Here is a 13,263-nt window from a genome sequence, read left to right on the forward strand (position 1 = left end):
ACCATCACACCAAAAAGCAATAATGTTCAGGTTCTTTACGTACATTAGAGTGGCACACTGGCACATTGGTTAGCACTGATGCCTCACAGCGCCAGGGACCCAGGTTCAATTCCGGCCTCAGGTCACGGTGTGGAGTTTGCACGTTCTCCCCGTGTCTGCATGGGTTTTCTCCCACAGTCCAAAAGATGTGCTGGTTAGGTGCATTAACCATGTTCTCCCTCAGTGTACCCGAACAGACGCTGGAATGTTTCAAGTTTATTTATTAGTCACAAGTAGGCTTACATTAATAGTGCAATGAGGTGACTGTGAAAAATCCCCTAGCCGCCACACTCAGGCGCCTGTGCGGGGACACTGAGGGAGAATTTGGCACGGTCAATGCACCTGATCAGCACGTCTTTCGGACTTAGGGAGGAAACCCATACAGTCACGGGGAGAACATGCAAACTCCGCACAGACAGTGACCTAAGCAGGGAATCAAACTTGAGTCTTTGGTGCTGTGAGGCAGCAGTGCTAGCCACTGAGAGGCCCCTTACTGTGAGCCTACTGGTGGCACTACAACAAAAACATTAACTTTAAAAAAACTTTGACCATTCGTCAAATTGCACTTTGTGGCGCTTTAACACAGTCCGAGGCGATTTTTACGGTTACTAGTCCCTTGGTCTAGATAGACTGAAAGGCCTTCCTTACACGGTGGCCTTTCCCCATTGTGTCCTGGCGGTGGCTGAACACAGCCAAGGAAAAGTTTCAGACACACTCCGATACACACTCGAGCGGCCAAATTGATGAATGGGGAGCGCGCCAGCAATCCCCGCCTCCGCTGGGCGCAGATGGAACGTTGTGTCGGTCGGCCGGGCTGTCAATCAGGTGACGTAACAAAAGGTTTGGAGTGTTACCTGCTGCGAGGTTCGAATCGTTCATTCACAAGATGTGAGCGGCGGGGAGTTGTGTGTATGAAAGAGAGTGAGCGATTACACAGGGGCTGATTACAGCCGGAGAACTCGCCTCTTATTTATTTATCTATATATAATCATATTTATATTAAATAGATAAGGTTTGTCTTTTATTCCTCCCCCCCTCCCTGAAGTTTTGCATCCTGTCTTATCTCCACAATGCGCTGGACAATGGGAGCATTCTCAATGGAGCAGGGAGTCGGCTTGCTGTGGAGTAGTTGCTTGCTGCTGGAGTGGCTGTCGGTGGTGGCGGGCAGCCTGCTGCTGGACACCGGCGACCTGCACTCCAGCTTCGTGCACCGGCGCCTGAAGCAACACGAGAAGCGGGACATGCAGCGGGAGATCCTCTCCATCCTGGGGCTGCCCCACCGGCCCCGGCCCCACTCGCACGGCAAGCAGAACTCGGCGCCGCTCTTCATGCTCGACCTGTACAATGCCATGTCCACCGGAGAGGGGGAAGGGGAAGAAGAGGAGGAGGAGGAAGAGGGGGGAGGAGGCGGCGGGCAGCCGGGCTTCTCGCCCCGCTACAGAGCCCTGTTCACCACCCAGGGCCCGCCGCTGGCCAGTCTGCAGGACAGCACCTTCCTCAGCCGCGCCGACATGGTCATGAGTTTTGTCAACTTGGGTAAGCAGAAACTTTCTCTTCTCTCCTAACTTTAACCCGCAAAGTTTTTGCAATACCCCCTTTCTCCGCTACCAGCCAGCCTCCGAGCAGATGATGAGGGTAGATGGTCACTTATTTGTCCCTCAACTGATAGAATAAGTCGGGGGAGGGGGGTTGCGGATTTGGCGGGGGGACAGTGAGAGTTTCTCATATTTCTCTTATCCCGAATGTCCCTTAATTTTTTGCCCTTATCCCTCAATTTTCTCTCTTTCCCATACCTTTTTCTATTTTCCTTTTAATTTTTCTCTTTTTCATTTTTTAAATTTTTTTTTCCTTATTTTTATCTGTCTCTCCCTTTTTCTGTTAGGGGGTGATCGTATCTATTTTTTTTACTCCGTCCTTGAAAGTTACAAAGCTAACGCTGAGTGTGAACTGGTCAAATCCATCCCTTGCTTGCTCCAAAATTCAAAATCCAATTCAAGATCCCACAGGGAGACACCAACAAGTTCCAAGCTGAGAAGATAAGACATTGCGCCCTCATCTTGGGCTGGATCTGACACTTGATCTTAGCCAAACTTATCAGAAAGTGGGGTCCAGTGTCAGGCAGGGAACCTGTGGATGGATTGTTCCTGCACGAAATCCTTAGAGTACAGGACACCAATCCCCTGATACTCATACACACGCTTGGTTGTATGTGGTGTGTGTGCAATGGTTCAGACACGTGTTTTCAGTGGTTAATTTGGTGTTTGAGACTAACTAGCGTTTGAGACTTGTTGCTTCTTTTTGAATGAAGTGTGCTTGGTGAATGCAATCGCAAGTACAACCACCCCCCCCTGCGCAGTCCTTACATAGAGCCACTCCCTATCAAACCTCCAAGCATGTTGGATTTTTAGTTTAACAGTGCCTTGTGGGCCCTCAGCCCTCTATGCTGTATCCACTCCAAGTGTTGTCCTTATGGCATAGGAAATTGTATTTAAATACACAAAAAAAACCTCTCCCGAGTTTGTGTGATAGTTCCCAGAGACATTTGACCTAATGGACTGCAAGAGGCACCTGTTGTCCATCAGTAGACATTAGATTTAAAATGTGGGCGGTGTGTTGAAGATGGGCTGAAAGTTCTCTCACCCCGTCTGCAGGATGGGCTGAATACAACACCCCCCTCTACACATCTGCAGGATGGGCTGAATGCCCTTCTGTGCCCCCCACATTTACAGGATGGGCACAATGCCACCCTTCTCTCTGCCCACCCCCCCACCCCTACCATCTGCAAGATTGACTGCCATCTTCATCCACCACCCCGTTTGGGGGGGGTGGGCTGGATGCCCCCCTTCCCACGCCCACCCTGTCTGCGGGAGGTGGGCTGGATGCCCCCCCCCCACCCAACTCTCTCTGTATCATATAACTTTTCTATGATTCTGTAGATGTCAGCTGCCCGAATTAAAGAACTGAACTTCATTCTTAAATTGGATTTTATCAAAATAGTGATTGGGGGGGGGGGTACCAAAATACAACACTGTGAAATCTGCGCAGTGGCACCTTGAGATTTTGGGAGCTGCCATGTATCTTGGCGAGAGATTTGCTTCAAACATGCCAGTAACTGTGTCTGACCCCAAAAATCTGCTCCTTTTCTCCCTCTCTGATGTGAACCTGTGGCCTGGCTGTAGTTTTTGTTTGCGCTTTCCCATGAGAGATTGGGAAATAAAACTGGTCAGGACTTTCTAAAGCAAAAGATTGACACCAGATTCTTTTGTTTACTTGCCACAAATCTTGGGTTGACACGTGGGTCCACATTCGAGCCAGTTTCTGGGTTCCGAGGCCGGAGAAGGTGAGTTAGTTTTTAAAGCCTTGGCTAATGATGGGGCTGGAACCAAGGCGTTGAAGCAGGTTCCTGTGGCATAGACAGTGTTTAGCTGCAGTCAGACATCTCTTGCTCAATGAGATTGGCATGCTGGGTTGTGGGGAGCAGTTTGTGATCTGTATTCGTGGCAGAAACCTGAAATAATCGCCTTGTGGTGCTCCCTTCTACTTGCCAAATTCCCCCCTGCTGATTTTTACTGTTGAGTTTTTACAGTTCAAAAAGAAGCCTTTCAGCCCATCATGTCTGCACTCACCATCAAGCACCTATCTATTCTAATCCAATTTTCCAGCACTTGGTCCATATCCTTGTCTGATGTGGTGGTTCAGTGCTCAATGCTTCTTGAGTATTGAGGGATCACACCTCTGCCACCCTTTCAGCAGGCGTTTCAGATTCTCACCACCCTCTGGGTGAAAACCTTTTCTCAAATTCCCTCTAAATCTTCTCCTACTCCCTTAAAAGAGGACCATCTGTGCCCCCTGATTATTGACCCCTCAACCAGGGTAAGGTTTCTTCCTATCCACCCTATCAGTGTCCCTCATAATTTTGTACACCTCAATGAGGTCCCTCCTCAACCTTTTCTCCTCGAAAGAAAACAGCCCCAGCCTAACCAGTCTCTCTTCATAGCTGAAATGCTCCAGTCCAGGCAACATCCTAGTGAATGTCCACTGCATCGTTTCCAGGGCAATCACATTCTTTCTATAATGTAATGACCAGAACAGTACTCAGCACTCTAGCTGTGGCCCAGTGAGTATTTTATGCGGCTCCATGATAACCTCCCTGCTCTTACATTCTATGCCTCAGCTAATCATAGATTCCCTACAGCTCAGAGGAGGCTATTCAGCCCATCGAGCCTGCACCAACAACAATCCCATATATTTAGCCTGCTAATCCCGCTGACACTAGGGTCAATTTATCACGGCCAATCCACCTAATGCGCACATCTTTGGAATGTAGGAGGAAACCGGAGCACCGGAAGAAACCCACACGGATGCAGGGAGAACGTGCAAACTCCATACACAGTTACCCAAGCCAAGAGTCGAACCCAGGTCCCCGGCGCTGAGGCAGCAGTGCTAACCACTGTGCCAGCACAGTCGGTGCAGATTTGATGGTCCTTCTGGTCTGTGTGGTGTTTGCGCGTTCTCCCCATGTCTGCATGGGTTTCTTCCAGGTGCTCCTGTTTCCTCCCACAGTCTGAAAGAGGTGATGGTTAGGTACATTGGCTGTGCTAAATTCTCCCTCAGTGTACCCGAACAGGTGCCAGAGTGTGGTGACTACGGGATTTTCACAGTAACTTCACTGCAGAATTAATGTAAACCTACTTGTGATGCTAATAAATAAACTTTACCTAGGCCCTCTCTCTGTAATCCCGTGCATTTATCATGGCTAACCTACACATCATGGGACACTGAGGCAATTTAGCATGGCCAAGCCATCAAATTTACACATCTTTAAGCTGTGGGAGGAAACCAAAGGAAACTCCTGCAGACACAGGAAGAACGTACAAATGCCACATGGTCACCCAAGGCCAGAATTGAACCTGGATCCCTGGTGCTGCGAGACAGCAGTACTAACCCTTTAGCGCCTGCATCAGTTGTGATTCACCATCCCATTGGGCCTCCCATGTGTGTAGTTCAGAAAGAAAGATTTGCATTTTTATAGCACTTTTGGTCTCTTAGTGCTTTACAGCTAATTAAGTACCTTTTATTTCTGAGCTGTTGTCACTGTTTTGTGTAAGATGTCATTGCGTACACGAAGCTCTTACAATCAGTAATGCAAGGACAGCAGGATGATCTGTTTCTGTCGGTTAGGGGATAGATATTGGCTGGGACACTGGGGAGAAACCTCTCCCTGCCACAGGATCTTTTGCGCCTGCTCAAGGACAATTAGAACATGTCATGCCCCATCTTATTGTCTCAGGTTTAGATGCCAGTGGCTTTTGTGGTTCTCCCTACCCGTTATGATGCCGTGTTTGATAGCTGGTTCTTGCTGCTATCAATTACCCTGGAATGTGAGCTGAGGTATGGCATGAGGCAGCATCAAGCTAGTAACAAAATATATACTATTATTTCTGAAATTTGTGCCCATGCGGCTCCTCCCTAAAGGACTCTGAAACAGATCTTGTATAACAGCTAGAGATGATGCAATGTGAATGTGGAGCAGATGCTTCCTCTTGTGAGGCATTCTAAGATAAGAGGTCATAGTCTTAGGATAAGGGGTAGCAAATTTACAACAGAGTTGAGGAGAAACTACTTCTCACAAAGGATTGCGAATCTGCGTAATTTGCTAACCCAAAGTGGGTGAATGTTGGGACAATGAGTAAATTAAAGGAGGAGTTAGACAGATTTTTAATTGGTAATGGGTTGAAGGGTTATGGGGAGGAGGCAGGAAAATGGGGATGAGGAGCATATCAACCATGATGGAGCAAAGTCGATGGGCTGAATGGCTTAATTTAACAGTTTGCAACCCCCCCCCCCCCACCTGCCGAAAGTAGGCAGGAAATGTGTACACTTTGGTGCTGGGGCAGTCATAAGTGTAATATTGGATCGGGGAAGTCAAGAGATGTGGAACCATCTTCTTTGTGTGGAGAAGCATTTGTGTTGCTTTCTATTTCAGCTGGCTTGTTGGTGTGTGACTACATCCTTATTTTGATGCAAGTGTTGTACCCATTTGATGTGACATTGGGATGCTCGCTTTTTCAATAAATTAATAAATATTAGCACCTGGGAGAATCAGTACAGTGAATAAGACATCTGGGACAGTAACAAGGCAACAATACACTCCAGAGATTTGGAACACTGTTAAACCAAGAGTGGGAAGCATTCTGCCAGAGTACTTTGCCTAGGAGCTTGCAACAGCACTTCTATTAATGCACATCCTCTCATTTATAATTCAGTGTTTGAAAACGGGTTATTCATTATTTTAACCAATGGAGTTAGTGTCTTGCGTTGTCGGTTTTAGGCAATTAATGTAATACCGATCAAGTTTGGTTACTAGCAACACCAAAGTAAATGTGTCGACACTGATATTTTATACCTTAGCTGTCAAGGGGAAACTAATGTTACGGTCGTTTGCACGGACCAGCCATGCAGTTTGTTCAGTATGGACATTCCCCGGATGAGTACAGTCCCACTAAATGGTCTCCAGTTGAACCATGTTGGATTCATAAGTTTATTTTTCATCTGAAGTGCATTTAAGTGCGAGTTAGAGAGGGACGTGGTGGAGATTGAACCACCTGTATCACAGCCCAGTCTTGGATGAACCATAATGCCATCCAGCTGAACATTAGAAAGATCAAAACCATGGTCTTGGTCCCCAATACCTATTTTGCATGTCTGCCACCATCTGTATCCCTCTCGCCAGTGCTATCATGGTGATAAACTAAAATTCGAACACACCCAGGCTGAGATTTGACTCCAAATCATCTAGCACAGGCAACTTCCCATATCTCCATAATGAAGCCTGCCTGCCCCATCTTCAATTATAGAATCTATACAGCCCAGAAGGCAACCATTTGACCCCTTGAACTGACACCGATGACAATTCCACGCAGACATTATCCCTGTAACCCCATGTATTTGCCCTGCTAGTCCCCCTGCCACCATGCAATTTATATTGGCCAAACAACCTAACCTATACATCTTTGAAACTTTCAAACGTATCTGCGGCTTCCTAATTCCTTCCATCCAACGCTCTCTTGTCAGTTTCCTGACTCCATTCTATGTAATTATCAATTTATTTGGAGCTCTGCACAGCCCTCTTTGCTTTTCAGGCCCCCCAAGATAATCCACATGAGATGTCCAGTTTCCAAAACCTCAAATTACAAATCTATGTACATGTTAATCATTCCATGGCCTTGCTGTTCCCTATCTCTAACTTCCTTCAGACTCACAGACCCTACTCTGAATGCTGTGGTTCTTGGGCTCTTCCCCCTCTTACTCATTGCCCCCTTCTTTCGTCATGCCATTGGCGATGGAGTTTGTTTCCTGGAACCCATTTGGAGTTCCCTATTTCAATCTGTCTCTCTCTCTCTCTCTCCCCTCCATTTCAATACTTAACTCAGAACCTAGGAAGTCTTGTTAAAGTTTTCACAGTGGTAACCAAACTGTGTGTTACACGAACAATGTACTAGCCCAGAAACTTAGAGCTACCATATCAGAAGTTGCCAGCTCAGTGAAGGTTATAACACCAAACATTTTTTTTTCCCCCACCCTGAAAATTCTTTTCAAGCTATTTAAAAATGAGTTGTGAATAGGCAATAAGATATTTTACAAGTTGTTCTGTGGCATATTGTTTAAAGGCCAGTGAGATACGGGATAGGTTTGTTACTTGTTTCGATTTGCAATGGATTGTTGTTTTGGGTTTTAAAAGCATTTATAATTGAATTAGAGCTGCAGAATGCAACTATTTGCTTTTAGATGTAGGTGGTGCTCAGATAGAGTGGACAGAGATGCAGATTTATCTGAGTTGTAGCGTGACTTTTAATCAGATTGTTGTATAGCTACTGCCTGAGACTTTGTTACATTTGGATTGAATGTAAATGACATTCACCTACAGGATTGTAAGGTGGAAGCGTTTGCCCTTTGGGTCTGTGGATTCCAATTTGCATGAGCGTATAAATTTCACTTTTTGTGAAATGTGTACCTGTATTTAAGGAAAGTTTTTTTTAAACAGTGGAGTTGAAATTAGGGCTTTTCAAAAAGTGTATTTATATTGTGTATCATTCAGCACAAAAACTATTTCCTGTATCTCCATAGTGAAGCCTGCCTGTCCCATCTCAACCTCCCAATTTCTCTCTCTTTTTCCCCCTTTTCAAGACTTAACTTAGAACCCATGAAGCTTTGTTAAAGTGTTCAGACAGTGGTAACCACAGTCAGTGTTGCACAAACAATGGGCAAGTCAAGAAACTTAGCTAGATATCTGAAGTTGCTCCACAGTGAAGATTATCACACCAACCACTTCTTTTCCATCCTGAAAATTATTTTCATACTATTTAAAAATTATTGTGAATGGGCAGATAAGATATTTTACAAGGTGGTTCTGTAGAATGTTGTTTTGCCCTCTGACCATCCCAACGAACTTCGTGCAATGAATCTTCTGATGCTGAAACCAGAGCGCCAAATTCTGAGAATACACGGCAGAACTGGTGGTATCCGTGGAGAGAAAAAGAAAGTTAATGGTTGCGCTCAATGAGCTTTCACCCGAGATGGGGCCAAACCTGCCTGGTGTTGACAGTAATGGGGTGATCCTGCGCAGCCACATTCACCATGGGAAGTGGCAGTACTATCAGGAGACTAGGGAAATTTGGCATGTCCGTTACGACTCTCTCCAACTTCTACAGATACAGCCAGAAAGGGTGCTTACTGTGGTGCATCACAGCTTGGTATGGCTCCTGCTCTGACCCAGACCACAAGAAACTACAAAGGGTCATGAACAAAGCTCAGTCCATTCCACAAAATAGCCTTCCACCCATTGACTCTGTCTACGCTTCCTGTTGCCTCAGAAAAGCAGCCAGCATAATCAAGGATCCCCCACGCCCCAGACATACTCTTCCACACTCTTCCATTGGGAAAAAGATACGAAAGTCTCAGGTCATGTAACAACAACAGCTGCTTCCCTGCTGCTGTCAGACTTTTGAATGGATCTACCTCGCAATAAGCTGATCTTTCTCTACACTGTAGCTGTGACTGTAACACTACGTTCTGCACCCTCCTTTACTTCTCTACAAACGGTATGCTTTGTCTGTATAGCGTGCAAGAAACGATACTTTTCACTGTTAATACATGTGAAATTAATATAATAAATTAAATCAAATCAAACTAGGCAGTGGTCAGATTTGGGTTTGAGAGCTTGATTTCAGATGGCACAGCAAAATGTGGGGATTCCTGACCGAAAAACAGATATAGAGCCTGAAAGCAGAGGAGTAGAAGAATTATGTTTTAAAGCACTTGAGTCAAATATTAACATAGAGCTGGATCTCGCCTGCACGGCATTCCTCTATTTGAGAAATACTGGTTGCTGTTTTTCCCAGAGGCAGCCTCTATTGGCTTTATCAGCACTAAACACTTGATAATTGCACTGCCTTGGGTTTTGTTTTGTTCTCGTGGAATTCCATCTGTGTGGCAGAAATGCTTGCTTGGTGCATTGTGTGTCCGTGGGGGGAGGGTGGATGTTAAAAGGGAGAGGGCGAGGAGGAAACCATTTGAAGTTAAAAGCTGCACCAAAATGCTTTGAAAAGTACCAGCCTTTCACAGCAGTTGAATAAGTTTGCCCGTAAGGGGCTGGTCACCGCAAGGCAAGCTAAAGTCGCTACAGTCCCAGATGAGCCATAGACTGCTCTCCGGGGAGCCAAGGTCATGGAATCCCTACAGTGCAGACAAAGGCCATTCAGCCCATCGAGTCTGCACCGACAGCAATCTCACCCTGACCCTGTCTCCATAATCCCACATATTTACCCTGCTAATCTCCCAAGCACTTGAGGGGCAATTTAGAATGGCCAATCAGCCAAACCTGCATATCTTTGGACTGTTGGAGAAAACCCACACAGACACTGAGAATGTTCAAACGCCACACGGATAGTCACCTGGCTCCCTGTTTTAAGTTATTTGTTTATTCACAAGTAGGGCTTGCGTAAACACTGCGATGAAGTTGGTGAAAATCCCCTAGTTGCCACACTCTGGTGCCTGTTCAGGTACATTGGCCATGCTAAATTCTCTCTCAATGCACCCTAACCAGCACGTCTTTCAGAGGAAACCAGAGCACCCTGAGAAACCCATGCAGACATGGGGAGAACATGCACTCTGCACAGTCAGCCAAGGCTGGAATTGAACCTGAGGTACTGGCACTGTGCGGCAGCAATGTTAACCACTGTGTCACTGTGCCATGCCCCAATCCCTATGGAGTCAAATTGCCGGTTCTATCAGGCCTCATCAGAATGATGGCATAAACCAGGCCCCTCGTGTTTTTTTGGACAGAAGATCTGGTGAGAAAACCTTGCTCTGTTTTGGGGCAAACCCGGCACTTTGTTGTTCTGGGGGGAAAATTCTGTCCCTTATCACCCAGTGGAAATCTACCATTACATGGTCAGTAAGGACTTGGCACTAAGATAAAGGCAGAACACTGCAGATGCTGGAATCTGAAACAGAAATTGCTGGAGGAACTCAGCAGGTCTGGCAGTATCTGTGGAGAAACAGTAAAGCCAATAATTCAAGTCCAGACTCAACGACTGTAATCTTTCTCCACAGATGCTGTCACACCTGCTGAATTCCTCCAGCATTTTCTGTGAATGTGTTGGGAAGGACTTGGCACTGTTCTTGACCAAGTGTACTCAAAGGCTGACCCTCCACCTGCCATATTTACACTTTAATTTTTCAAGATTCACGGAAATTTAGAGGCACGTGGGTTTCACTATATTTCACCCCAGGACCAAGTGTTGCAAAAACCCAGCTTGCAGGTGCAGCAGGTGGTCAGGAAGGCGAATGGGATGCTGGCCTTCATAGCGAGGGGGATTGAATATAAAAGTAGGGAGGTCTTGCTGCAGCTGTATAGGGCATTGGTGAGGCCGCAGCTGGAGTACTGTGTGCAGTTTTGGGCGCCGCACCTGTGCAAGGATATTTTGGCCCTGGAGGGAGTGCAGAGGAGGTTTACTAGGCTGATACCGGAGTTGAGGGGGTTGAGCTATGAGGAGAGGCTGAATAAACTAGGCTTGTACTCGTTAGAGTTTAGAAGAATGAGGGGAGATCTCATTGAGACGTATAAGATGATGAATGGGATGGATAGGATAGAGGTGGAGAGACTCTTCCCGCTCAAAAAAGACAGTAGGACTAGGGGGCACAGCCTCAAGATAAAGGGGAGGCGGTTTAGAACGGAGTTGAGGAGGAACTTCTTCACTCAAAGGGTGGTGAATCTCTGGAATTCTCTGCCCGTTGAAGTGGTGGAGGCTGCCTCGCTAAATATTTTTAAGAAGCGGGTTGATGGGTTCTTGATAAGAGAGGGGATTAAGGGTTATGGGGAGAGGGCGGGAATGTGGAACTGAGCCACAACAGATCAGCCATGATCTTATTGAATGGCGGGGCAGGCTCGAAGGGCTAGATGGCCTACTCCTGCTCCTATTTCTTATGTTCTTATGTTCTTATCCGACCAGCTGGTGTGATCAAACATTTGTAATCAAAAATGGGCTATTATTTAAATGTAACACTACACTCTGCACTCTCTCTAGTTTCCTTCTCTATGAATGGTATGTTTTGTCTGTATAGCGTGCAAGAAACAATACTTTTCACTGTATGTTAATACATATGACAATAATAAATCAAATCAAATGGTAAAAGATTGCAGCATGCTGCTGTGCAGAGAGCGAGACCTTCGTGCCCTAGTGCATGAATCACAAAGTTGGTTTGCAGGTGCAGTAGGTAATTAAAAAGACAAGTGGAATTTTGCCCTTCATTGCCAGAGGGATGGAATTTAAAAATGGGGAGCTTATGTTGCAACTGATAAGGTACTGGTGAGACCACACCTGGAATACTGTCTCCTCGAGAAAGGATATTCTGACACTAAAGGGGATGCAGAGGAGATTTACTGTGTTGATTCCAGAGTTGAGGGTTGGCTTATGAGGAAAAGTTGACTAGACTGGGACTATACTCCAATTTAGAAGAATGAGGGGCGATCTTGAAGAAACAAATAATATTATGAAGGGAAATAGATAAGATAGAAGCAAGGAAGTTGTTTCTGCTGATGAAACTAGAACTAGGGGGTATGGCCTTAAAATAAGAGGGAATAGATTTAGGACTGAGTTGAGGAGGAACTCTTTGAACTCTTTCACACAAAAAGGGTTGTGAATCTGGAATTTCCTGCGTGGTGGAGCAGGTGAGGCTACCTTGTTTTTAAGGCAAGGATGGATAGAATTTTTGAACAGGAATTAAGGGTTATGGTAAGCAGGCAGGTAAGTGGAGCTGAGTCCACGAAAAGATCAGCCATGATCTTATTGAATGGTGGAACAGGCTTGAGGGGCCAGATGGCCTAGTCCTGCTCCTACTTCTTACGCTCTTATCCTGATCTCGATTGAGCGAAAATGTCTACAAGATTGAATAACCAATACTGAATTAGCCGTCTGATTTGAGTGCTGTGGGGAATGGAGCAATCATCTCTGTTAGGGATGGTGCTTTTTGATATTGACATTCCTGTATGCTATAGAATAACCTGTACCAGCCTGAGCTTTATCAGATTAGCTCAGTGACTTGATACTCTTGATATTGAGTTATGTGAGATTTCCTTGGAGCAAAAGTACTGCTAACTCTAGAGCACGTGTCAGGAGTGCTGTGCCAGACTGTGGGTGGTCTGGCCTCCTGGGTCCGATGATGCGTATTACTGGCCTGTACGTACATGAACAGTGGCCTTGAAGATGTGATTGCAAAGTTTTAATAACCACATGAATGTCAATCTCCCACATGTACTCTCTCTTGTTTTACTGAATCCCTAGTGCACAATAACCAGGATAGACCTCATGCCAATGGAATCTTAGAATTCCTACAGACTAGAAAAGGCCATTTGGCCTATCGAGTCTACACTGACAACAATCACACCCAGGCCCTATCCCTATAAGCTCTCAAATTTACCCTGCTGGTTCACTTTACGTTAAGAAGCAATTTATCACGGCCAATCCACCTAACCTGCACATCTTTTAGACTATGGAGGGAAACTGGAGCACCCGAAGGAAGCCCATGCAGACACTGGGAAAATGTGCAAACTTCACACAGGCAGTGGCCTGAGGCTGGAATTGAGCCAGAGGCCCTCGCACTGTAACCACTCTACCACCATGCTACCCAACAGAAACTGGTATTGCTATCATTGGATAAATC

General features: G+C 45.9%; 1 protein-coding gene across 1 annotated transcript in view; it reads left to right on the forward strand.

Annotated features, from left to right (window-relative positions):
- The first annotated feature begins 805 nt into the window (after nucleotides 1–805).
- The window catches only part of bmp6 (bone morphogenetic protein 6), a 114,859-nt gene continuing 102,401 nt past the window's right edge, over nucleotides 806–13,263 (forward strand). Inside the window, exon 1 of the mRNA XM_080193873.1 lies at nucleotides 806–1,575. Coding sequence (XP_080049999.1) covers nucleotides 1,110–1,575 — 466 coding nt within the window. The 5' untranslated portion in view covers nucleotides 806–1,109. The remainder of the gene's footprint in view (nucleotides 1,576–13,263) is intronic.

The sequence above is a fragment of the Carcharhinus amblyrhynchos genome, chromosome 8 (assembly GCF_965287045.1).
Source record: "Carcharhinus amblyrhynchos chromosome 8, sCarAmb.v2.hapA, whole genome shotgun sequence".
Lineage (NCBI taxonomy): Eukaryota > Metazoa > Chordata > Chondrichthyes > Carcharhiniformes > Carcharhinidae > Carcharhinus > Carcharhinus amblyrhynchos.